The 18,691-nt window shown below is 33.9% G+C and overlaps 1 protein-coding gene across 1 annotated transcript in view; it reads left to right on the top strand.

The window, feature by feature from the left end:
* NKAIN3 (sodium/potassium transporting ATPase interacting 3) overlaps positions 1–18,691 on the top strand; it is an 862,357-nt gene that overhangs the window by 498,262 nt on the left and 345,404 nt on the right. The window contains exons 2-3 of the mRNA XM_074207993.1: positions 916–1,053; positions 8,213–8,293. Coding sequence (XP_074064094.1) covers positions 916–1,053; positions 8,213–8,293 — 219 coding nt within the window. The remainder of the gene's footprint in view (positions 1–915; positions 1,054–8,212; positions 8,294–18,691) is intronic.

Below are 18,691 nucleotides of genomic sequence, written 5' to 3'. Positions count from 1 at the left end.
ATCTCCACCATCTCTCAAAATCAAAGTTCATATTTATTGCTTCCATAACACTACTTTCCATCTCATCTTCTGCAATCTCCCTCTCCTTTTGCCTTCAATTTTTCCCAATATCGAGATCTTTTCCAATGAGTCCCATCTTCTCATCATGTATCCAAAATATTTTAACTTCAGTATTTGACCTTCAAATGAAGTTTGAATTAATTTTTTTATGTATTGACTGATTTGATCTCCTTTCTGTCCAAAAGACTTTCAAAACGCTTTGACAGCATAATGTGAAAGTGTGAATTCTGCAGTGCTCTGCCCTGTTCACTGCAAAATCTGATTGCCGAAAAAAGCACTAATCTTGTATATACTTGCCTATGAGATCATGGAGGTCAAGGAGCAGTTCCTTTCAATCTTATCATAGTTCTATTAGTTCAAGTTCAATGCATTGAGATTAGGCCACTCATTTTATTTTAAGTGACTTAGTTTGACTACATTAGACTTGCACTGATAAAAAAAATTTGATTCATATAATAGAACATTCAAAGAATATTTCTCTTCAATTCTTTGGTCATTTAATAACCTATCAGGGAGATATTTCCAGTTATCACTTTCTTTTCATTGCCAGCTATCTTGAAAAACTAATTCTGAGCAATACCATTTAAAGGAACTGTTTCTCAGGCAAATGGGACTTTCCAGAGGGAATGGGAGGGTTTTGACCTCCTCCAAGTCATTGATTGCTTTCACTATCTTATTAATTCTTTGTTGGGAGGGAAAAGAGCATCTTCTGACAGTGAAAGAGAATTTGTCCAGGGCTTTGAAACAGTATAATATATTTTAATAGAAAACTCTAAAGTTGTGAGGAGTGAGTTGCTATATTATTTGGCTGAAATTTACATTGTATAATTATGTTTGACATTTGTTTTCTTCTAGCTCTCAGCCTTTGAGAGGCAGATCTTTGACTTCCTTGGCTTCCAGTGGGCACCAATTCTTGGAAATTTTCTACACATCATAGTTGTCATCCTGGGTTTGTTTGGAACCATTCAGTTCAGACCTCGATATATAGTGGTGGTAAGTCTCTTACTTTTTTACCACAAACTTTAATGTGCACAGAGTTATAGGGTTATATAAAATAGAGACCTGTTTGCTGAGATAGAAGGATCACACTCTGATACTAAAGAGATCCCAAGTTAGTCCCTTAATTTTTCAGTGCCTCAAGTTACTCTCCAAAGACCACCTTAAGAGTTGGTCTTTATCTGCCAACTAGGAGTTCCCTAAGCTAATGACTCACAGGACTAATATATAAACTTTTCATAATTCCTCCTCTTAAATTTGTTTCTTGAAAAATGATAAAATCCAACCTTCTGAGCTCAAAAGCATCTCATGTCATCATCTATTTAGCCTTACTTTTATGTGAGGGGATGAAAACCTAGCAAGAATATCTGCCTTGCCCAAGGGAATAACAGAATACGAATTGAAGGTGGCAAATCCATTGAATGAAAGTATTTCAATAATTCCTTTTAATGTTTTGTTGGCTCCACAGATAACTCCATTCTAAAACTGAAATCTAGGATAAAATAAAACATATATCAATATTTTTTCCATGTTGCATGATAAGACAGCTATAATTATTATATTAATATATACATGGTGAATGTAGATTGACCCTAAGAATAGCTTAATATATGGTCTAGCAAGACATTTTTATGGCAAAATCTGACCATAGACAGCTAATTATGGCATTCATGCTTGTCATGGGGAAAATCAATACATTTTAGGTATAAAATATTTTCATTTTATTATAATATATTCATTTTCATATAATATATTCATTTTCATATAACATATGAAAAATTATAATAACTCAAAAAACTACCCATATTACTTCCTTGTGGCCTTTGGCAAATCACTTCAACCATGCTCTCAGTTTCTTTATCTGGAAAAAGAGGGGGTTATATTCTATGACCTCTGAGATTTCTTTTAGCATTAGATGTAATGATCCTAAGATGTTCTTCCCTTCAATTGGGATCTAGTAACTCTTTTCTGCTGTTACCTCAAAAAATTCCTTATATTTTCATTAAAAAATATTGGTGAAGAAATCACAAACATATACCTCCCTGGCTGCTTTACACAGTTATCTAGATGATGGAGTAGAAAATGTTACTCTTGTAGTCCAAAAGATCTGAGTTCAAATCTCACCTCAGATATTTGCTTGACATCATCCTGAATAAGTTACTTTATATTTTTAAATCCTCAGTTTCTGTAAAATAGAGGTAATGATACTTACCACAACTTGTTATGAAAATCAAATGAGATGATAATATATGCATGTATACATAAAGTATTTAAGCAAGATTAAATCACAATGTAAATGCTAACTATTATTATTAAACCCCTAATGAACTTCATCGTGTTTTTTATTTAGTACTTTTTTCATGTTTTCAAGATCATTTCGAACTTAAACTTATTCTCTAAGATTATATGAAACTTTTTTTAAAAATCTGACAAGCTAATGCTTGATTTTCATTGATTTAAAAAAATGTAGTGGAAGCATTTCAACTTCAGAGATGATGGTCTTTTCTAAGTGCTTGATTTTTTCCCATTTAAAAATCAAGGGCAGTATTGTAGACTATCTTTATGTGTTGTGAAAAATAGAAAACTATATTTAAATTACAATGTGCTTATAATAGTAACAATATACATTAAAATCACTCAGTAGAATACAACATAATGTTAATTTTGGTGTGTAAAGCTTCTGATTCCCATTTCATTCTTTCGAATAGAAATGTAGGAGGAATTTGGGATTTGTAGTCAGAGAAATCAAGTACAATAGAGTTCTGCCCCTAAATATTGTGTAGCTCTTGATAAATCACTTAACATTTCTGATTCTCAGTTTCATCATCTATACAATGACAGGGTACAGGGTTAGAGTAAGTGACTTCCGAATCCCCAAAAGTTCAAAATAGATGACCTGTAAATAAAGGCACAATACTACTATCATTTGTAACTCTCAAAGATAATTTTTGGAATTTTAGATTCCATCAGTGAGATGGAAGAAAGCCGAAAGAGTGATTTTGTGATTATCTCTAGAATATGGTTGAATAATTAAGGCACTCTTTAGAACAGGGATGTAGAACCCTTTTTATGTTCGGTGATCCCTTCAAGAGTGTGGTAAAGTCTATGCACCCCTTCTCAAAATAATATTGTTAACTACATTAATAATTGAGAAAAAGATGAATAAGTTAGAAGTTAGTGAAATAAGAATGTAATATATTATCTCATCATAGTCACTGAAATCTATTCATGGAACTTTGAAGAAATTAAAACTTCAGATTAAGAATCCTTGAGCTAAAGTCTGTTTATTACCTATAGAAGATCATATATTAGTAGGTCAGAGTCATTGGTACCAGTTTATGATATTCTCATACAGGACTAAGCAAGAAATTTACTTCTTTAAATAATGACCAAATGGATTTATGAGATGAAACAACCAATCCTTTTTGTAACAATTCACTTTAAAAAAATTCTCAAAGCATTGTATGAATATTGATTAAATAATAATTACCAAATATCTCATATACTTTCAGATATATTTTATAATTTATTGGTGATTATTTTAATTCAGAAGCCTCCAGCCATTATAAATGATAAACTACTGGAAATCATTTAGTATAGAGCCTGATAAATAGTAGGAAATTATTAAATGCTTATTCTCCTCTCCCTTTCCTCCACTATGGGACATTAAATCTACAGAGGTCAAGAGATATGAGAAGCAATCATATATTCCTCTTCTATAGGTAAAGGAAGAGCAGAGATTCTCCTCATTCTCATCCTTCTCTAAAGAATTTTTTAAAAACATCACCAAAGTTCTCCCTCTCCCCCTTTTTTTCTCCCTTTAGTTGCTTCCATCTGTAGCTAAAAGAAAAAAAAAAAGAAAAGAAAACTCTTATAGTTAATCATTTCTGGGCATTACTCCAGGGTGTCATCCTTAGACAATGATGAGAATAAATATATACAGTTCTCATCTCTATTGCTACTACTTTAACTACTTAACTAATTCTCTTTCTTGAACAACGATGAATGATTATTTAACACCTAATAAAACTCTTTATTGAAGGAGACACTTCAGTAGTATTTAGTTTTCTTTTTATATGAGTAAAGATCTCTAAAAGAAGTTCTCATAGTCTGCAAACCTCTTGGAGATACTAGACTTCAATATGAATCACAACAATTTTTATGTATAGTGACATTACATTACATAACTTCCTTACTAATGGCTGCTTGAAAAAATTAAAGATGTCAAGTATATATCTAAATGGATAATAGTTTTTTATTATTACCTTGAAAGAAAAAATTATGGAATGGATTGTTTGACAAGAGATAATTCAATAGATAAGGCAACATTAGTTTTCAGTATTAAGAACAAGTTGTAAGAATATAAGCTTGTTTCTACCTAAATAATATTTACTGTACTAAATAGTATTTACCGTACTAAACTCTACCTAAATATTATCATATTATCATGTTTAATATATATAAAGGCATATATACATATATATGTATATATGTCTACCATAGTATTTCTACCTAAATTTAAATTTATTTCTGATCTATATAAGCAAAAATGACCAAGTAAAATGAGAGAAGACAGGTGAAAGTTTAATTCTCACATTCACCCATAAAAAATGTTGCTGGCATCTGGAAAGAAACAATAGCCTAAAATCCTATAGTGTTATTTATTAGCTATGTGATAACTGATATGCTTCTTAGCTGTTTCGAAAATAAAAACACTTGTACTACCTATCCTGCATGATTCTTTGTGAGGAAAATCTCTAAAGAGTTATATGAATATGAGCTTATATTCTTCATATAATTACTTCTGGTTTTATTATTATATAGTTCTTCAAATTTGTATATTCACTGAATTACATTTCTACTGCTCATTGATTAAATATATGAATATATTTAAATATAAGTATAGTATAGTGCAAATATCATTCATTTTATAGTTATAATTAACATCTAAAGTCCCTAGACTCACAGATTAAGAGATGAAAGGGAACTCATGGAGACCTAGAATCAATTGAGCATGCAAATAGTAAAGTGACAGAACTGAGACTCAAGATTTTATTTCATAATCCCAGAATCATTCCTCTACAATACCGGATGAGTCTCTGGACTGAAAAAGTTTTAAAAAAATGATGAAGGATATCCCCATAATAATAAGTTTGAATTTATGTGAATGATCACTAGCAAAGAATGATTTGAATATTTGAATTTGTATGGCCTTGAATATGTACATAGCATGCACATAAATGAGCATATGCAAAATAAATAATTAAGGGATTTAAAAACATTGAGTCATCAATGAGTTAAGTTAGAAAGTGTCTGCAATCCATCACCTCTTAAATTAATAATCATATTCATAAATTGCCAAATCAGAACATGAAAAATTAAAGACAAAGCCTTTAAAAAGAGATTTATTTTTTTAAAAAATTGAAATATCACTTAAAGAAAAGGGAATAACTCAGTCTAATTATACTTTATATATGACAAAGAAGAAAATCGCTCCATGCAAACCTGTAACATGCTGTTTTATTATAAACACAATTAATTGTTATAATTAATATGATATAAATAACATACAGATATTTAGTAATCAACTCATGGCTGAAAATTTAGCCTAGAGATGTTTTGATTTTTAATTTGATCAGTGCTTTGATTATGTTAATTGATCATTGCAAAAATCAATAGCATTTATTAAATATCTACTATCAGTCACTATATTGTATACTAAGAGTGCCAAGATGAAAATGAAAGTGTCTCTGCTCTTGAGGAATCTTGCATTCGAAGAGAAAATTAACCTACCACATTTTCCCCAAAATAAGCCCTAACATGATATTTTTCAGGAAGTTCATATTATAAACCTACCCCCCAAAATTAGTCCCAGTTAAATTCATCAGCCAGAAAGATGCATTTTAATGACTCCATTGCAACACACAACTGGCATTGATTTATAAAATAATAATATTAATATATAATTAAATATAAATAATATTGACATTAATACTTAAATGATCATATGAACAAATGCAGATTATTTTACATGGAAGAAATAAGACATTCATGAAAATAAGCCATAAGGCATCTTTTGGAGCAAAAATTAATAATAAGACCCAGTCTTATTTTTCTGGGAAATATGGTACACAGGGTTGTGAATAATTCCAGTCATGACCAACTCTTTATGATCCATTTAGTGTTTTCTTAGAAAAAAATGGTTTGCTATTACTTATCCAGTTCATTTTGAGGACAAAGAAATTGAGGCAAATAAGGTTAAGCAACTTGTTCAGGGTGACACAACTAGTAAGAATCTGAAGTCAGATTTGAACTCAGAAAGGTGGATCTTCTTGATTGAAGACCCGATACCCTACCCACTACCCATATAGAAGTATAGAAAAGATATAGCCAAAATAAATACAAGGAAATATGGGCAATGCTACTATCAGCTGGGGAATCTGAAGAAGGGAGCACTTGAGTTGAGATTTATTGGAAATTAGGGCTTCATGAAAGCAGAGACTATTTCCTGCAAAAGGGACAGCTGGTGCTAGGGTGTAGAGTTAGGAGGAGAATAATATATATGTATGATATGTATGATAAATCAATAAAGAATATTTTGTGAGATGATGTGTTTATAAATGTTCATATTGTTAAATAAAAATTAAATATAAGCTAATTTCTAGGGGAAGATGAAAGCCTCTGCAGGTAATAGGAAAGGACTCATTTAGAAAGTGATACTTGGGATAACCTTTGAAGGAAGCAGGAGATGAAGAGGGAATGAATTCCAGATTGGGAGATGGCAAATTATTCAAAGAAACAGAAATGGAAAATATTCATCAATAGCATCAATGGCAATTTGGTTGAACTGTATAGATTACGATGGAGAATAATATATAATAAGGCTAGAATAATGTATTGTAAAAAGACTTAAATTATAGGCAGAAAACAGACCACCACTTACATTTTCAGCAACTGAGGATTCTTTCAGGTTAAATATCCCTTCCATTCTAAGTGTTAATAAATTTTAATTTATTATAAGCAGTGTGATATAGTAGACATTTCCCATAATGCAGTTAATTATTAACAAGATTATATTAAAACACATGTTTATGCAATGATTTGTAAAGAAGTTATATACATTAGCTCTCCTGATTGTTATAATAATTTGAAATAGATATTATTATTCCCCCATGAGGAAAATGACAAGGTCAGTTTAGTCTTTGAAATTCAAACTTGGTTCTCTCTGATTATCTATCCCTTATACTCCACCACCTCTAAATATTTGGTTATGATGTGGAGAAAGAAATTTTCAGATTTTAAGAATGTTTAATTTGAAAGTCCTTCCTGCTGATTAACCTCTTAGTTTGGTAAAGTTCCATGTTGTTTACCTAGCATGCAATTAACGAAAGGCTTCTGAACTTCTCTTACCGGGAAGATTAGGTCAGAAAATCCAATATTTAAATTACATAGTATCATAGTATCACATATATATATATATATATATATATATATATATATATATATAGTCACAGATTCAGAGCTAAAATAGGACTTAGACACCAATTAACCAAACCTTTTTTTGTAGATGAGAAAACTGAGGCCCAAAGACATTATATTTCTTGCCCAGTATCACACAGCTTGCATGTATAAGAACTGAGATTCCAACACAAATCCTTTGATTTCAAATATAACACTATACCACTTCCCTAGAGAGATATAAAGAGTTTTCCAATTTCAGCAGTATCCAGCATCAGAACAATGGGGATACTAGTTTTTGACTTACAGTCTTTAATGCCTGGCAGACCTAAGTCATTTTTAAATTATAGGTGACCTCACAGTGAGTTTGGATAATGGTGTTCATTGAAGGAGAAAATACTTAGAAAACAGTAATCAAGTCAAGATTTTTGGATTTACTTGTGCTGTAGGTCAGTAATGCACTTTAAAGAATAAATCTAAGCTTTACTGTCATCTACTGAAAGCTACAGAGAATATTGGATTTGTAATTTCTAGGGATCTTTGGGGACCTGCATAAGAAATCTTTTTCCGGATTCTCCCTGTCCACTCCTTCCCAGAAGACTTATGTTTATTGGCATTTCTTATTATTGATCTGTTTAGTATATGTGCCTTTCATCTTCACATTTTTCTTCCTTTTTTTCTTTTTCCTTCTGTCTAGTACACGGTGTGGACTGCCCTCTGGGTCACCTGGAATGTTTTCATTATCTGCTTTTATTTAGAAGTAGGCGGGCTGTCTAAGGTGGGTTGATCATACCTTTAACTTTGGGGTGAAGAAAATGCTTTGACAAATGACAATTATAATCCATATCATTTTATTACTGTCTCATTGATCTCAAAGTAAAATGAAGAGTAATCATCTTTAAATAGATAGTTGGCCCTTAAAAGGAGCTGGTTTCTGAATCAAGTGTATATAAATAAGCTTGACTCATAGAAAATGTAACTGTCACAGAAAATGTAAATAATATACAATTTAAAGAACATTTGAACTTTTATTATCTGCAGACTTATTTTTGATTGTCATATGCTGAAGTGTGGGACTCAGCTCTCGACATATCACCATGTTTGATTTTAAAAGGTATAATGCCACAGTAGTTAGAGTTCTAATGGGTGAACGCAAAATAGATTTGAGTATTCTTGGGCTTGGAGCAGCCAAAGGGATTGAGGAGGTTAATGCAATGGCATGCTGAACAAATTGGTATCACTATTGCACTATTGGAATACTAATTCTGAAGAACTACTTGAAAAAGGGTGACATCTTTTCACATTTGAATGGAGTGTTCTGTTACTTGTAAATAAGGGATGTGGAGCAATGATTCATATTTCTCATTCTTGAGAAGACAGAAGATGGTTTGTTGGATGAAGCCCTATACAAATTTTATTTCCAATGACACAAAAGTAAATGTTAGGATAGTTGAGATGTTTCATTATGACTTCTGTAAAAATATTTTTGATTGTGACACAAATGTAAAAGCAGATTGCATTGCATTTTTATTTACATGATTTGAAATGATTTTTTCCCCTTATACACCAGCACAATCTGTTACTATGGAGCAGAACCTTAGCAACATCATTAAAACAGGAAAATCATAGTCTTTTTTTTAAAGTTTCTCATTACCGGTTTGTAAGTACATAAGATTTGTAGGAGTGCAGACCATCTTACCAGCTATTCCAATTGTAAAACTAAATGTAAGGGGGCTGATCTATTCTGCCTTGTTATGTCAGTTGTACAAAACCAGACCCCTTGAGAGAATTCTGATATTGAAGAAACCCATGCTAGATTGATAATAAATATATATGTAGATTTATTTGGATTTATTAGAAATAATTAGGTTGTTTTAGAGAGTTTAATTATGAAACCCAGTCCTTGGCAACAGGGGGACAGAATAGTGTAATGGATCCCCTCACCAACCCTAGGTCTGTTCAAATATTATATAGAAACAGAAAAAGAAGGCACAATACTAAGGATGCCCCAGGGTTAGGTAAAAAGGTTCCCATGAAAGAGAGCTTTTGATGTTTACATTTACTCAAGGTAGTTCGCATTCTTCTGTGAGGTTCCCACTCTGGCTACCACCTAATCAGTTAGTTGTAATTGGGTAAAGGTGTTCTTTTGTTTTGAGAATGCCACAGAATCTTCTGAGGGGCATGGGGGGGGGGTTCCCCGCAAGCATTTGTAGATAAGATCTGAGCAAAATTTGTCCAAAAATACTCTACTGCAGTTAGACTCTATCTAACAAAAGTACTAGTGAAGAACATTTCATCCTAAAGAGAACTCAGTTCAGTCAAGTTGTGAGAAAGCTCTAAGGGATTTTCTTGAAAACCTATTGTGATAATTTCCCTTTGTTTGATACTGTTTTAACTTTATAATTAGAACTTGTCACCATTTTCTTATGCTGTCAAAAGTATACAGGTACCACTGTATGCTATAGTTCTCACAATAAATTCAGTATATATTAAAGATAATATTCATTTATTTTCTATCATTGATATAACTAAAATAGGAACATATATCTGTATATAAAGAAGAATCTGTCTTAGAGAAATTTTAAAGTCATTTGACAATTGAGATTTTTCGAAAAAGAAATAAAATGAAGACATTTGGATTTAATTTGTGTTTTCTGTATTATGGTTTTAACTACTAGTTTGAAGTAATAATTAACAGGCATTGGGAAATCATTTTTTTTATTCTTCATGTGCTAAGACTGTGAAGGATTTGTAAAATGTGTTCATGCAACTCTAAAGGTGAAGGCAGTCTAAAGAAGAGCACAATATAAATGGGGAAATTTTATTGATTGATCTTTAAATGACTGTCTAGGTTCATCTAAGGTAAGGCATGCAACTTGCTAAGAATTGGATGCTGTATTAATATTGCCCTTTACTCTGCTTGCATAATCTCTCCTTTTCCAAATTTGGCCAACATCCTTGGCTCTTCCTCTTAGGAATTTGTGTATATTAGTCAATGAAACCAAAATGGAGCAAATATAATCTAAAGTTCTGTTAAATCCTTTAAACCCTCTTGAGCACCAGTGATTATTCTTCTGACTTTGAAATTTAGGGACAGTAGGGTATTTGTGACTTTGTAAATGGAAAATGAATTCAGTTCCTAAAACCAATAATTTATTGTAAAAGGCAGCATACATCTGCCTTTTTCTTTATAAAAAAAAAACTATTTAAAACAAAGCAATACTTCTCTCCCCCCACATTCTTTGGTTAAAGCTTAGTTTTTACTATGGGTTACAACTGAAACTTATATTTTAAACTCAATACTTATTTGGATATACTGGTTACTATATGCTAACCACTATGCTAAGCACTTGAAAATTATTCAGGTAGATACAATTATTTTTTTCTTCATTTTTTAGATGAGAAATCTGAGGTAGGCAGAAGTTCTTTGATTTGCCCAGTAAATGTATGAGGTTGGATTTAAACTCAGGACTTCCTGAGCCACTTACCTTCCTCTGATGAAAGACATATTCTCCCTCATAAAGTCATCCTACCAAAAAATCAATTCTCACCTTGAGAAATGAATTGAGACATGCACAGGATGAAAAATCTCCATAGTAACCTATTTCCCCAAGTATCTAGGATTGGTTTAGAGAGTAAATCTTAATTGTCTTTTCTTGCTGTTTCAAAAGACATTGCATTGATTCTATGATGCCTTAACTGAGCAATCTATGTTATGTAAGCATTAGATCTTTTTTTAAAGAGACTGGTCAAATACTACAATGGTAACAAAATTTCCTAATGTAGGGATGCCCTAAGTTAAAAGAAAAGAGAGTTAACCTCTAATCATTTTACCTTTGGGACCTGTTTTTAGCTTGGTATGTGAAACTAGATATGTTTAAAGAACTAGAAAATCACAATAATATATTTAAAACAAAATAATAAATAGACACTTAATCATATCTATCTCAAGAAAAACTAGGTAGTTCCTTTCTGCAGTGTTCCATGCTGGTATCAAATGTCATTTGTTTCAAAATATCAACCATTTTTAAATTCCTCTTAGTCTTTCTCTTTTTCTTAGACATCCATTTAAGCCATAAAGTCACCTGAGGAAGAATCAACAGCCCTTTACTGGATACCTTTTAACTTACCTGACTGAGGGGATCCAAGGTGACATTCAGGGATGGAAGTGCAGAGTGGGAAAGGACTAGAAAGGGAAAAGGGCAATCAGAGCAGACATTACCTTTCTAGAACAATAGGACTTCCAAGGAGATTTATCTTTGGTCTTGAGCTCTGCTCCATCTAAATCTGATCAGATATCTGTGAAATTATCTCCTTTAAAGCAATAACTAACTGCCCTTTCCAAACTAGGGTCTCTCTCTCTCTCTCTCTCTCTCTCTCTCTCTCTCTCTCTCACACACACACACACACACACACACACACACACACACACACACACACACACACAAACTGGAGTCAGTATCAGAACCACTAAAATTAAAGCCTTAACTCTTATGATTGCTGTATAAATCTATAGCATATATTATACCAACCAAGATACTGGACCATCCAGTTTTAAAAAGGGTTGAAGTCTTGCACATCCTCTTTGCATTGGCATTTCACTTTTGTTGTTACAGATGAGAAAGCACAGATTATTAAAGTTGCAAGGGAGATAGAAACCTCTGGCTCCAGACATAGGAAATTTAAGAAATGGAAGTAGTACTAGGCAAGAGAAGAAGGCATTCAGTAGAAGGGGAAGAAACTGTTGCAAGAATGGCTAGGGTTAGACTCTAGGTTGGAGAAACATTATTAAATGCAACTCCTGTTGTACTTCTGAGAAAATAATAAAAGAAAACAAACATAAGTTTTAAAGTTGTTTTTGAAAACTACTCTAATCATCAGGGCGGAGCCAAGATGGCCACAAGAGAGGAAAGTCTCTTAGGCCCTCTCTCATAAAACTTCTTAACTAAGGACTTTAACTAAATTTTCAAGCAACAGAACCCACAGAGGGTCCCAGGGAGGCAGTTCTCCTACTCAAGGTAATCTGGAAAAGGGCAGAAAGGCTCTGCTCCCCGGGGTAGGAGGGGCGCCGGCAGCCTCCCGGAGGCAGCCCTAGGGTACTGGGAGCCGAGGCTCACAGCAGCAGGGTTGTTTCCTGAGATAGGCCCCAGGGAGCACCGGGCACAAATTGGGGGAACAGCAGGGGTCCTCAGCCAGAGTGAGCACGTGAAGCCCAGCCCTCAGGGCACACAGCAAGCAGCAAGCAGCAGCCTGGCCAAGGCAGACTAGGAAACAGAAGCAGGCAGAGCTGGTAAGCAGGAGCCCCCAGGGCATGAGCCCATTGAACTCAGGGAGGGGAGTGAAGAGAGAGTGCTGAGCTCTGTCCTCTGCTCCTGGAACAAGAATCTGGGGCTCTGACCACATTCAGATGCTGATTGCAGGCTAGCCCCCCCCCAATAGAACAGCAGGGCCACCCCCCACCTCAGCCCCATGGCAGAGGGGGGCGTATATGGTCATTCACAGACCAGGAGGGAGGACAGAGCCTCACACACTGAGACCCTTGTGAGAGTGTCCCAAAAGCTCAGGAAGTACCCCCAAAACAGACTAAGGCTGGGAAAATGAACAAGCAGAGAAAAAAGAAGAACACCACTGAGAAAATATTTTGCATATGAGCCCAAGAAGGATCAAAACACTCAGTCTGAAGATGAGGAAGCACAAACTTCTGCATCTAAAGACTCCAAGAAAACAGAAATTGGGCTCAGGCTATGACAGAACTCAAAAAAAGACTTTGAAAATCAAATGAGGGAGTTAGAAGAAAAACTGGGAAAAGAAATGAGAGTGATACAGGAAAAATATGAAAATGAAGTCAGCAGCTTAGTCAAGTAAATCCAAAAAATGCTTAAGAAAATAGCATGCTAAAAACAAGCTTAGGTCAAATGGATAAAACAGTTCAAAAAGTTATTGATGGGGTGGCTAGGTGGTGCAGTGGATAAAGCACCGGCCTTGGAGTCAGGAGTACCTGGGTTCAAATCTGGTCTCAGACACTTAATAATTACCTAGCTGTGTGGCCTTGGGCAAGCCACTTAACCCCATTTGCCTTGCAAAATAAAAAAAAACCTAAAAAAAAAGTTATTGAGGAGAAGGATGCTTTAAAAAGTAAAATTGGCCAGATGGAAAAAAGAGATAAAAAAGCTCTCTGAGGAAAACAAATCCTTCAGACAATGAATAGAACTCAGGGAGATTGATGAATTTATAGGAAATCAGGAATCAATACTTCAAAACCAAAAAATTGAAAAATTAGAAGAAAATGTGAAATATCTCATTGAAAAAACAACTGATATAGAAAACAGATTTAGGAAAGATAATTTAAAAATTATTGGAATACCTGAAAGTCATGATCAGGAAAAGAGCCTTAACATCATTTTCAAAGAATTACTATAGGAAAATTGCCCTGATATCCTAGAATCAGAGGGCAAAATAGAAATGGAGAGAATCCACCCATCCCCCCGAGGAAGAGATCCCAAAAAAACCAACCCCTAGGAATATTATAGCCAAGTTCCAGAACTCCAAGTCAAAGAGAATATTATAAGCAGCAGAAGGACACAATTCAAATATTGTGGAGCTGCAGTCAGGAGCACACAGGACTTAGCAGCAACTACATTAAAAGCTCATAGGGCTTGGAATAAAAGATACTGGAAGGCAAAAGAGCTTGGAATGCAACCGACAATCAACTATCCAGAAAAAAATGTATGTCCTCTTCCAGGGAAAAAGATGGATTTTAAATGAACCTGGGAAATTTCAAATATTCCTGTTGGAATGGCCACAGCTGAACAGAAGGTTTGATCTTCAAATACAGGATTTAGGTGAAGCATAGAGATTGGAGAAAAAGGGGAAAATATGAGGGACTTAATGATGATGAACTGCATGTATTCCTGTATAGAAAAATGACACTGTTAATACTCATATGAACCTTCTCAGTTAATAGAGCAGGTAGAAGGAGATTTTATAGTTGAAGCACAGGAGAAAGCTGAACTTGAAGATAAAATATGGTGTAAAAATGGAGTCAATAGAAAAAACGGAAATGTAATGGGAGAAAGAAAAAGGAGAGGGTGAATAGGCCAAGATATTTTATATAATAAGATTTTTCTTTATCACAATGAACTATTGCAATGATATGGAAGGGGGGAACACAAGAAGGAATGAGGGAATCTTCATTCTCATGAAAGGTGGCTAGGAGAGGAAACAGTATATATACTCAATGGGGTATATATATCTGGAGTAAGAAGGGGGGACAGGGGGAAGGCGGGGGATGTGAGTGATGGAGGAGAGGATGGACCATGGGGGAGAGTGGTCAGATATAATACATTTTCTCTTTTACTTCATGCAAAGGGCTGGGATTGGATGACCTGTCCAGGACCATAGGGCCAGGTGGATGCTGGGCCTAAGGGGTGGTATGTGGGCTCAGGGCCTCTTGGCCCCAGGGCCAGGGATCTGTCTGCTGTGCCACTCAGCTACCCTACAGTAGAGTCAGAGGAAAAGGAGAGAGAAAATATAGTACATGGGAGTAGAGAAATACAAAAGGAGGGAGTTGCGATCAGCAATGGTAATGGTGGAAAAATATGGAAATAACTTTTGCGATGGACTTATCATAATAAAAAAAAACAGTGAATGTTAAATTTTTTACACAATTGGAAAAAATAAAATTTTATTGAACATCTTAAAAAATAATTTGGATGACTAAATAATCATAGGATTACTATACTACATAGAACCAAATCTTCCCACTTTGACACAAGTGAGAAATCAATCCAATTTATTTTCAATACTTGCATATGGGAAACAATACTAGTCAGATGTACTTCTGTTTTGTTTCTGATGTTTTATAATTAAAAAAAGAAGGATAGAAGAGAAGAAAAAAAGAAACAGCTATTTGCTAAATGATTACTGTGGGCCAAGTACTGTTAAGTACTTTTCAAATATTATATTTATTGGAAGTGATAGAAAAAGAATTGGAAAAAAAGATATAAAAAATAGAGAAAAGAAGAGAGAGGGCTGGTACAATATATACTAATTCTAACTTTTTAACTTTAAAGGATAATGATAACTATAATAATAATAATAATAATAATAATATGGTGATGATGATATTGGCTAGTATTTATTTAGCACTTCAAGAGTTGGAAAGCACCTTACATATTTTGCCTAAATATTTTTTCTGGTTCTAATATTTAGTTAATATATCATTTTTGTTATCTTTATAACAACTGGATCTTGTTAATATTATTGATATGAAAGGGTTTATCTTTTGCACATACATTTATTTACACTCCCATGTCTAGTTGTCTTAGCAAGAAAGCTCTCTCTACCCATATGCTCATAGTTATAATTTTGTAATATAGAATTTAAGATCCTTGAGAACAGAAATTTTTTTCCTATTTGAGTCAGTATCTCTAGAGTATATCATTATGCTAGGCATGACATAAGAGTTTAATAAATGCCAGGATTGAATGATTTTTTTTAATAATTTGGGTACATGTCCCCTTCTTGAAACATCAAAATACATGGATTACTCAATTCATGTCTGAATTCTAGATTTTTTTTGCAAGGCAGATGGGGTTAAGTGGCTTGCCCAAGGCCACACAGCTAGGTAATTATTAAGTGTTTGAGACTGGATTTGAACCCAAGTACTCCTGACTCCAGGACCGGTGCTTTATCCACTGTGCCACCCGCCCCATGTCTGAATTCTAAAGTTAATCTTTACAAATTTACCCTTCTTTTATTATGAAAATATGGTGTCAGAAATATTAACAAAATCTTAGGTATACAAGACATGGAAGTTTTACAGATTTCAAACTCAAAATGTCTAAAAAATAATAAACTTTCCCTTTTAAAATATATATTTATTAAGACTTTCCTGTTTCTATAAAGAGCAACCATCTTTATAATGATCCAGGATCACTATATCTGTCATCTTTGACTTTTTTCCTTGTCCTTGCTTCCACATGCAATTGGTTGCTAAGTATCGTCAATTCTAGTTTCAAAACATATTTCAATTTTTTTGAAAGTTTTCAAAGTTTTCCTTCTAGCCACTTCAAACCTAATTCAGAACCTCTCTTCTGATCTAAGGTAATACTATACTAATTGATGTCTTTAATCCAGTCCCTTCGATAATCTATCCCTCCTATACACAGTTGCTAAAATATTTTTTTCTACAACACAGAACTGACCTAACAATGTTATTCACCTATTCATAAATTCTTATTTCCTCCCTCTTGCATCTAAGTATAAAATGCAAGGTTCTTATCCTTGCATTTAATATCCAATCTAGCTCTATCCTGGTTTGTTTTATGCTTTCTTTAGTCAACCTCGTCCACTTATTATTCATATTTGAGCTGTGCATCTCTTGCTTCTTTTCCTTTGTACAGGCTGTCCTCTTTGCCTCTGTTGTTTCCCAAGATGATGGCTGAGAACATTGAGTTGAAAGTATTGGAATTTCCAAAGCTCTTGGTTCCTGGGCTTTCTTCTTCGAGGTCAGAGGGGAGAATATGATAAAGGCAGTGGTAGTGGCCTATTTCATTAAGCATTTACTGCCTTCCTTTCTCCCTCAGAGTGCTTTCCTGCTTTAGCTTGATTGGCTTACCTGTCCTGTGGGTGGAATTTGGTAAGGATGACTAACACCTTCTCCACAAGAAATGTGTCCTTGGATAATTTCAGTGAGAACTGTTTTGGAAGCAGCACCAATATTCTGGGGAGAACTGCCAGTCAGCTTGTTGAAAAATATAATGCAGAATGTGGTCTACTAGACAGTACAAATTACCATAGAATTCACAGAATTGATACACACACCTCAAACACACACAAACATACATCAAACACAGACAAACACATTTGTGCATATATCTTGTGAATTCTTGTAGTACCTTGTTTGTATCTTTATTATAAATCATACTGTACTATTATAATCTTTAATCTATATCTATATACCTATAGCTACAAATGCATCTCTATACTCTGATTTAACATCCATATACATCTATCTATCTATCTATCTATCTATCTATCTATCTATCTATCTATCTATCTATCTCAAGGCCAGCTATATGAATCAATGATGCCAAGAGAGAAAGATAAATTTCTTCATGGCCTTGAAGAATAAGTGGAATTTAAACTGGTGTTTTGAAGTAGAGAAAATAAAAGAGAATAGAGTTGTGATCCAAAATGTCTATAAAGCACATAGATACATAAATTCTAGATTGTCTGTGGCTACACAGGTAACACATGTTTTTGCACATCTAAATGTAAAGGAAAAAACAGTCCATTCCAGTATATTTTTTTAGGTTTTTGCAAGGCAAATGGGGTTAAGTGCCTTGCCCAAGGCCACACAGTTAGGTAATTATTGGGTGTCTGAGGTCATATTTGAACTCAAGTACTCCTGACTCCAGGGCTGGTGCTCTATCCACTGTGCCACCTAGCCACCCCACAATCCAGTATCTTTGCCAAGAAAATGCTATAGCTTTTGATTCATCAAGCTTGACATTTTATAAGATGTACTCTACATATAAGTTAAACAATATACAGCCTTGTTGCATTCCTTTTCCAATCTTAAACTAATCAGTTGTTCCATTTTCAGTTTGATTCTTGGCTCTCATACAGTTTCCTCAGGGAAAAAAATAAGATAACCTGATATTACCAATTCTGATAACTTGTCACATTTTGTTGTGATCCATCCAGTCAGACTTTAAGTGAAGTCAGTGAAGCAGAAGCATATGTTTTTTTCTGGAACTTTCTTGCTTTCTCTATAATCCAGTGGATGAGGGCAATTTGGTCTCTAGTTCCTCTGTCTCTTCAAATACTAGCCTATTTTTTTCTGATAATTCTCAGTTTATATATTGCTGAAGCCTAACTTGCAGAATTTTTAGCATAACCTTGTTGATGTGTGAAATGAGTGCAATTTTTTGGTAATTTGAACATTCTTTGTCATTGTCCTTCTTTAGGATTAGGATATAAACTGATTTTTTCCTATAGTGACCACTGATGAGTTTTCCAAATTTGCTTGTATAGTGTGTGCAGAATATTAATATCATCTTTTAGTATTATAAATAACTTAACTGGAAGTTCATTACTTTCACTAGACTTAATATTAGGAATGTTTTCTAAGGCTTACTTGGCTTCAGTTTTTCAGGATGTATGGCCATTG

The sequence above is a fragment of the Macrotis lagotis genome, chromosome X (genome assembly GCF_037893015.1).
Source record: "Macrotis lagotis isolate mMagLag1 chromosome X, bilby.v1.9.chrom.fasta, whole genome shotgun sequence".
NCBI lineage: Eukaryota > Metazoa > Chordata > Mammalia > Peramelemorphia > Peramelidae > Macrotis > Macrotis lagotis.
The sequence above is the reverse complement of the archived record's forward strand: the minus strand, read 5'-3'. Positions and strand labels throughout refer to the sequence as shown.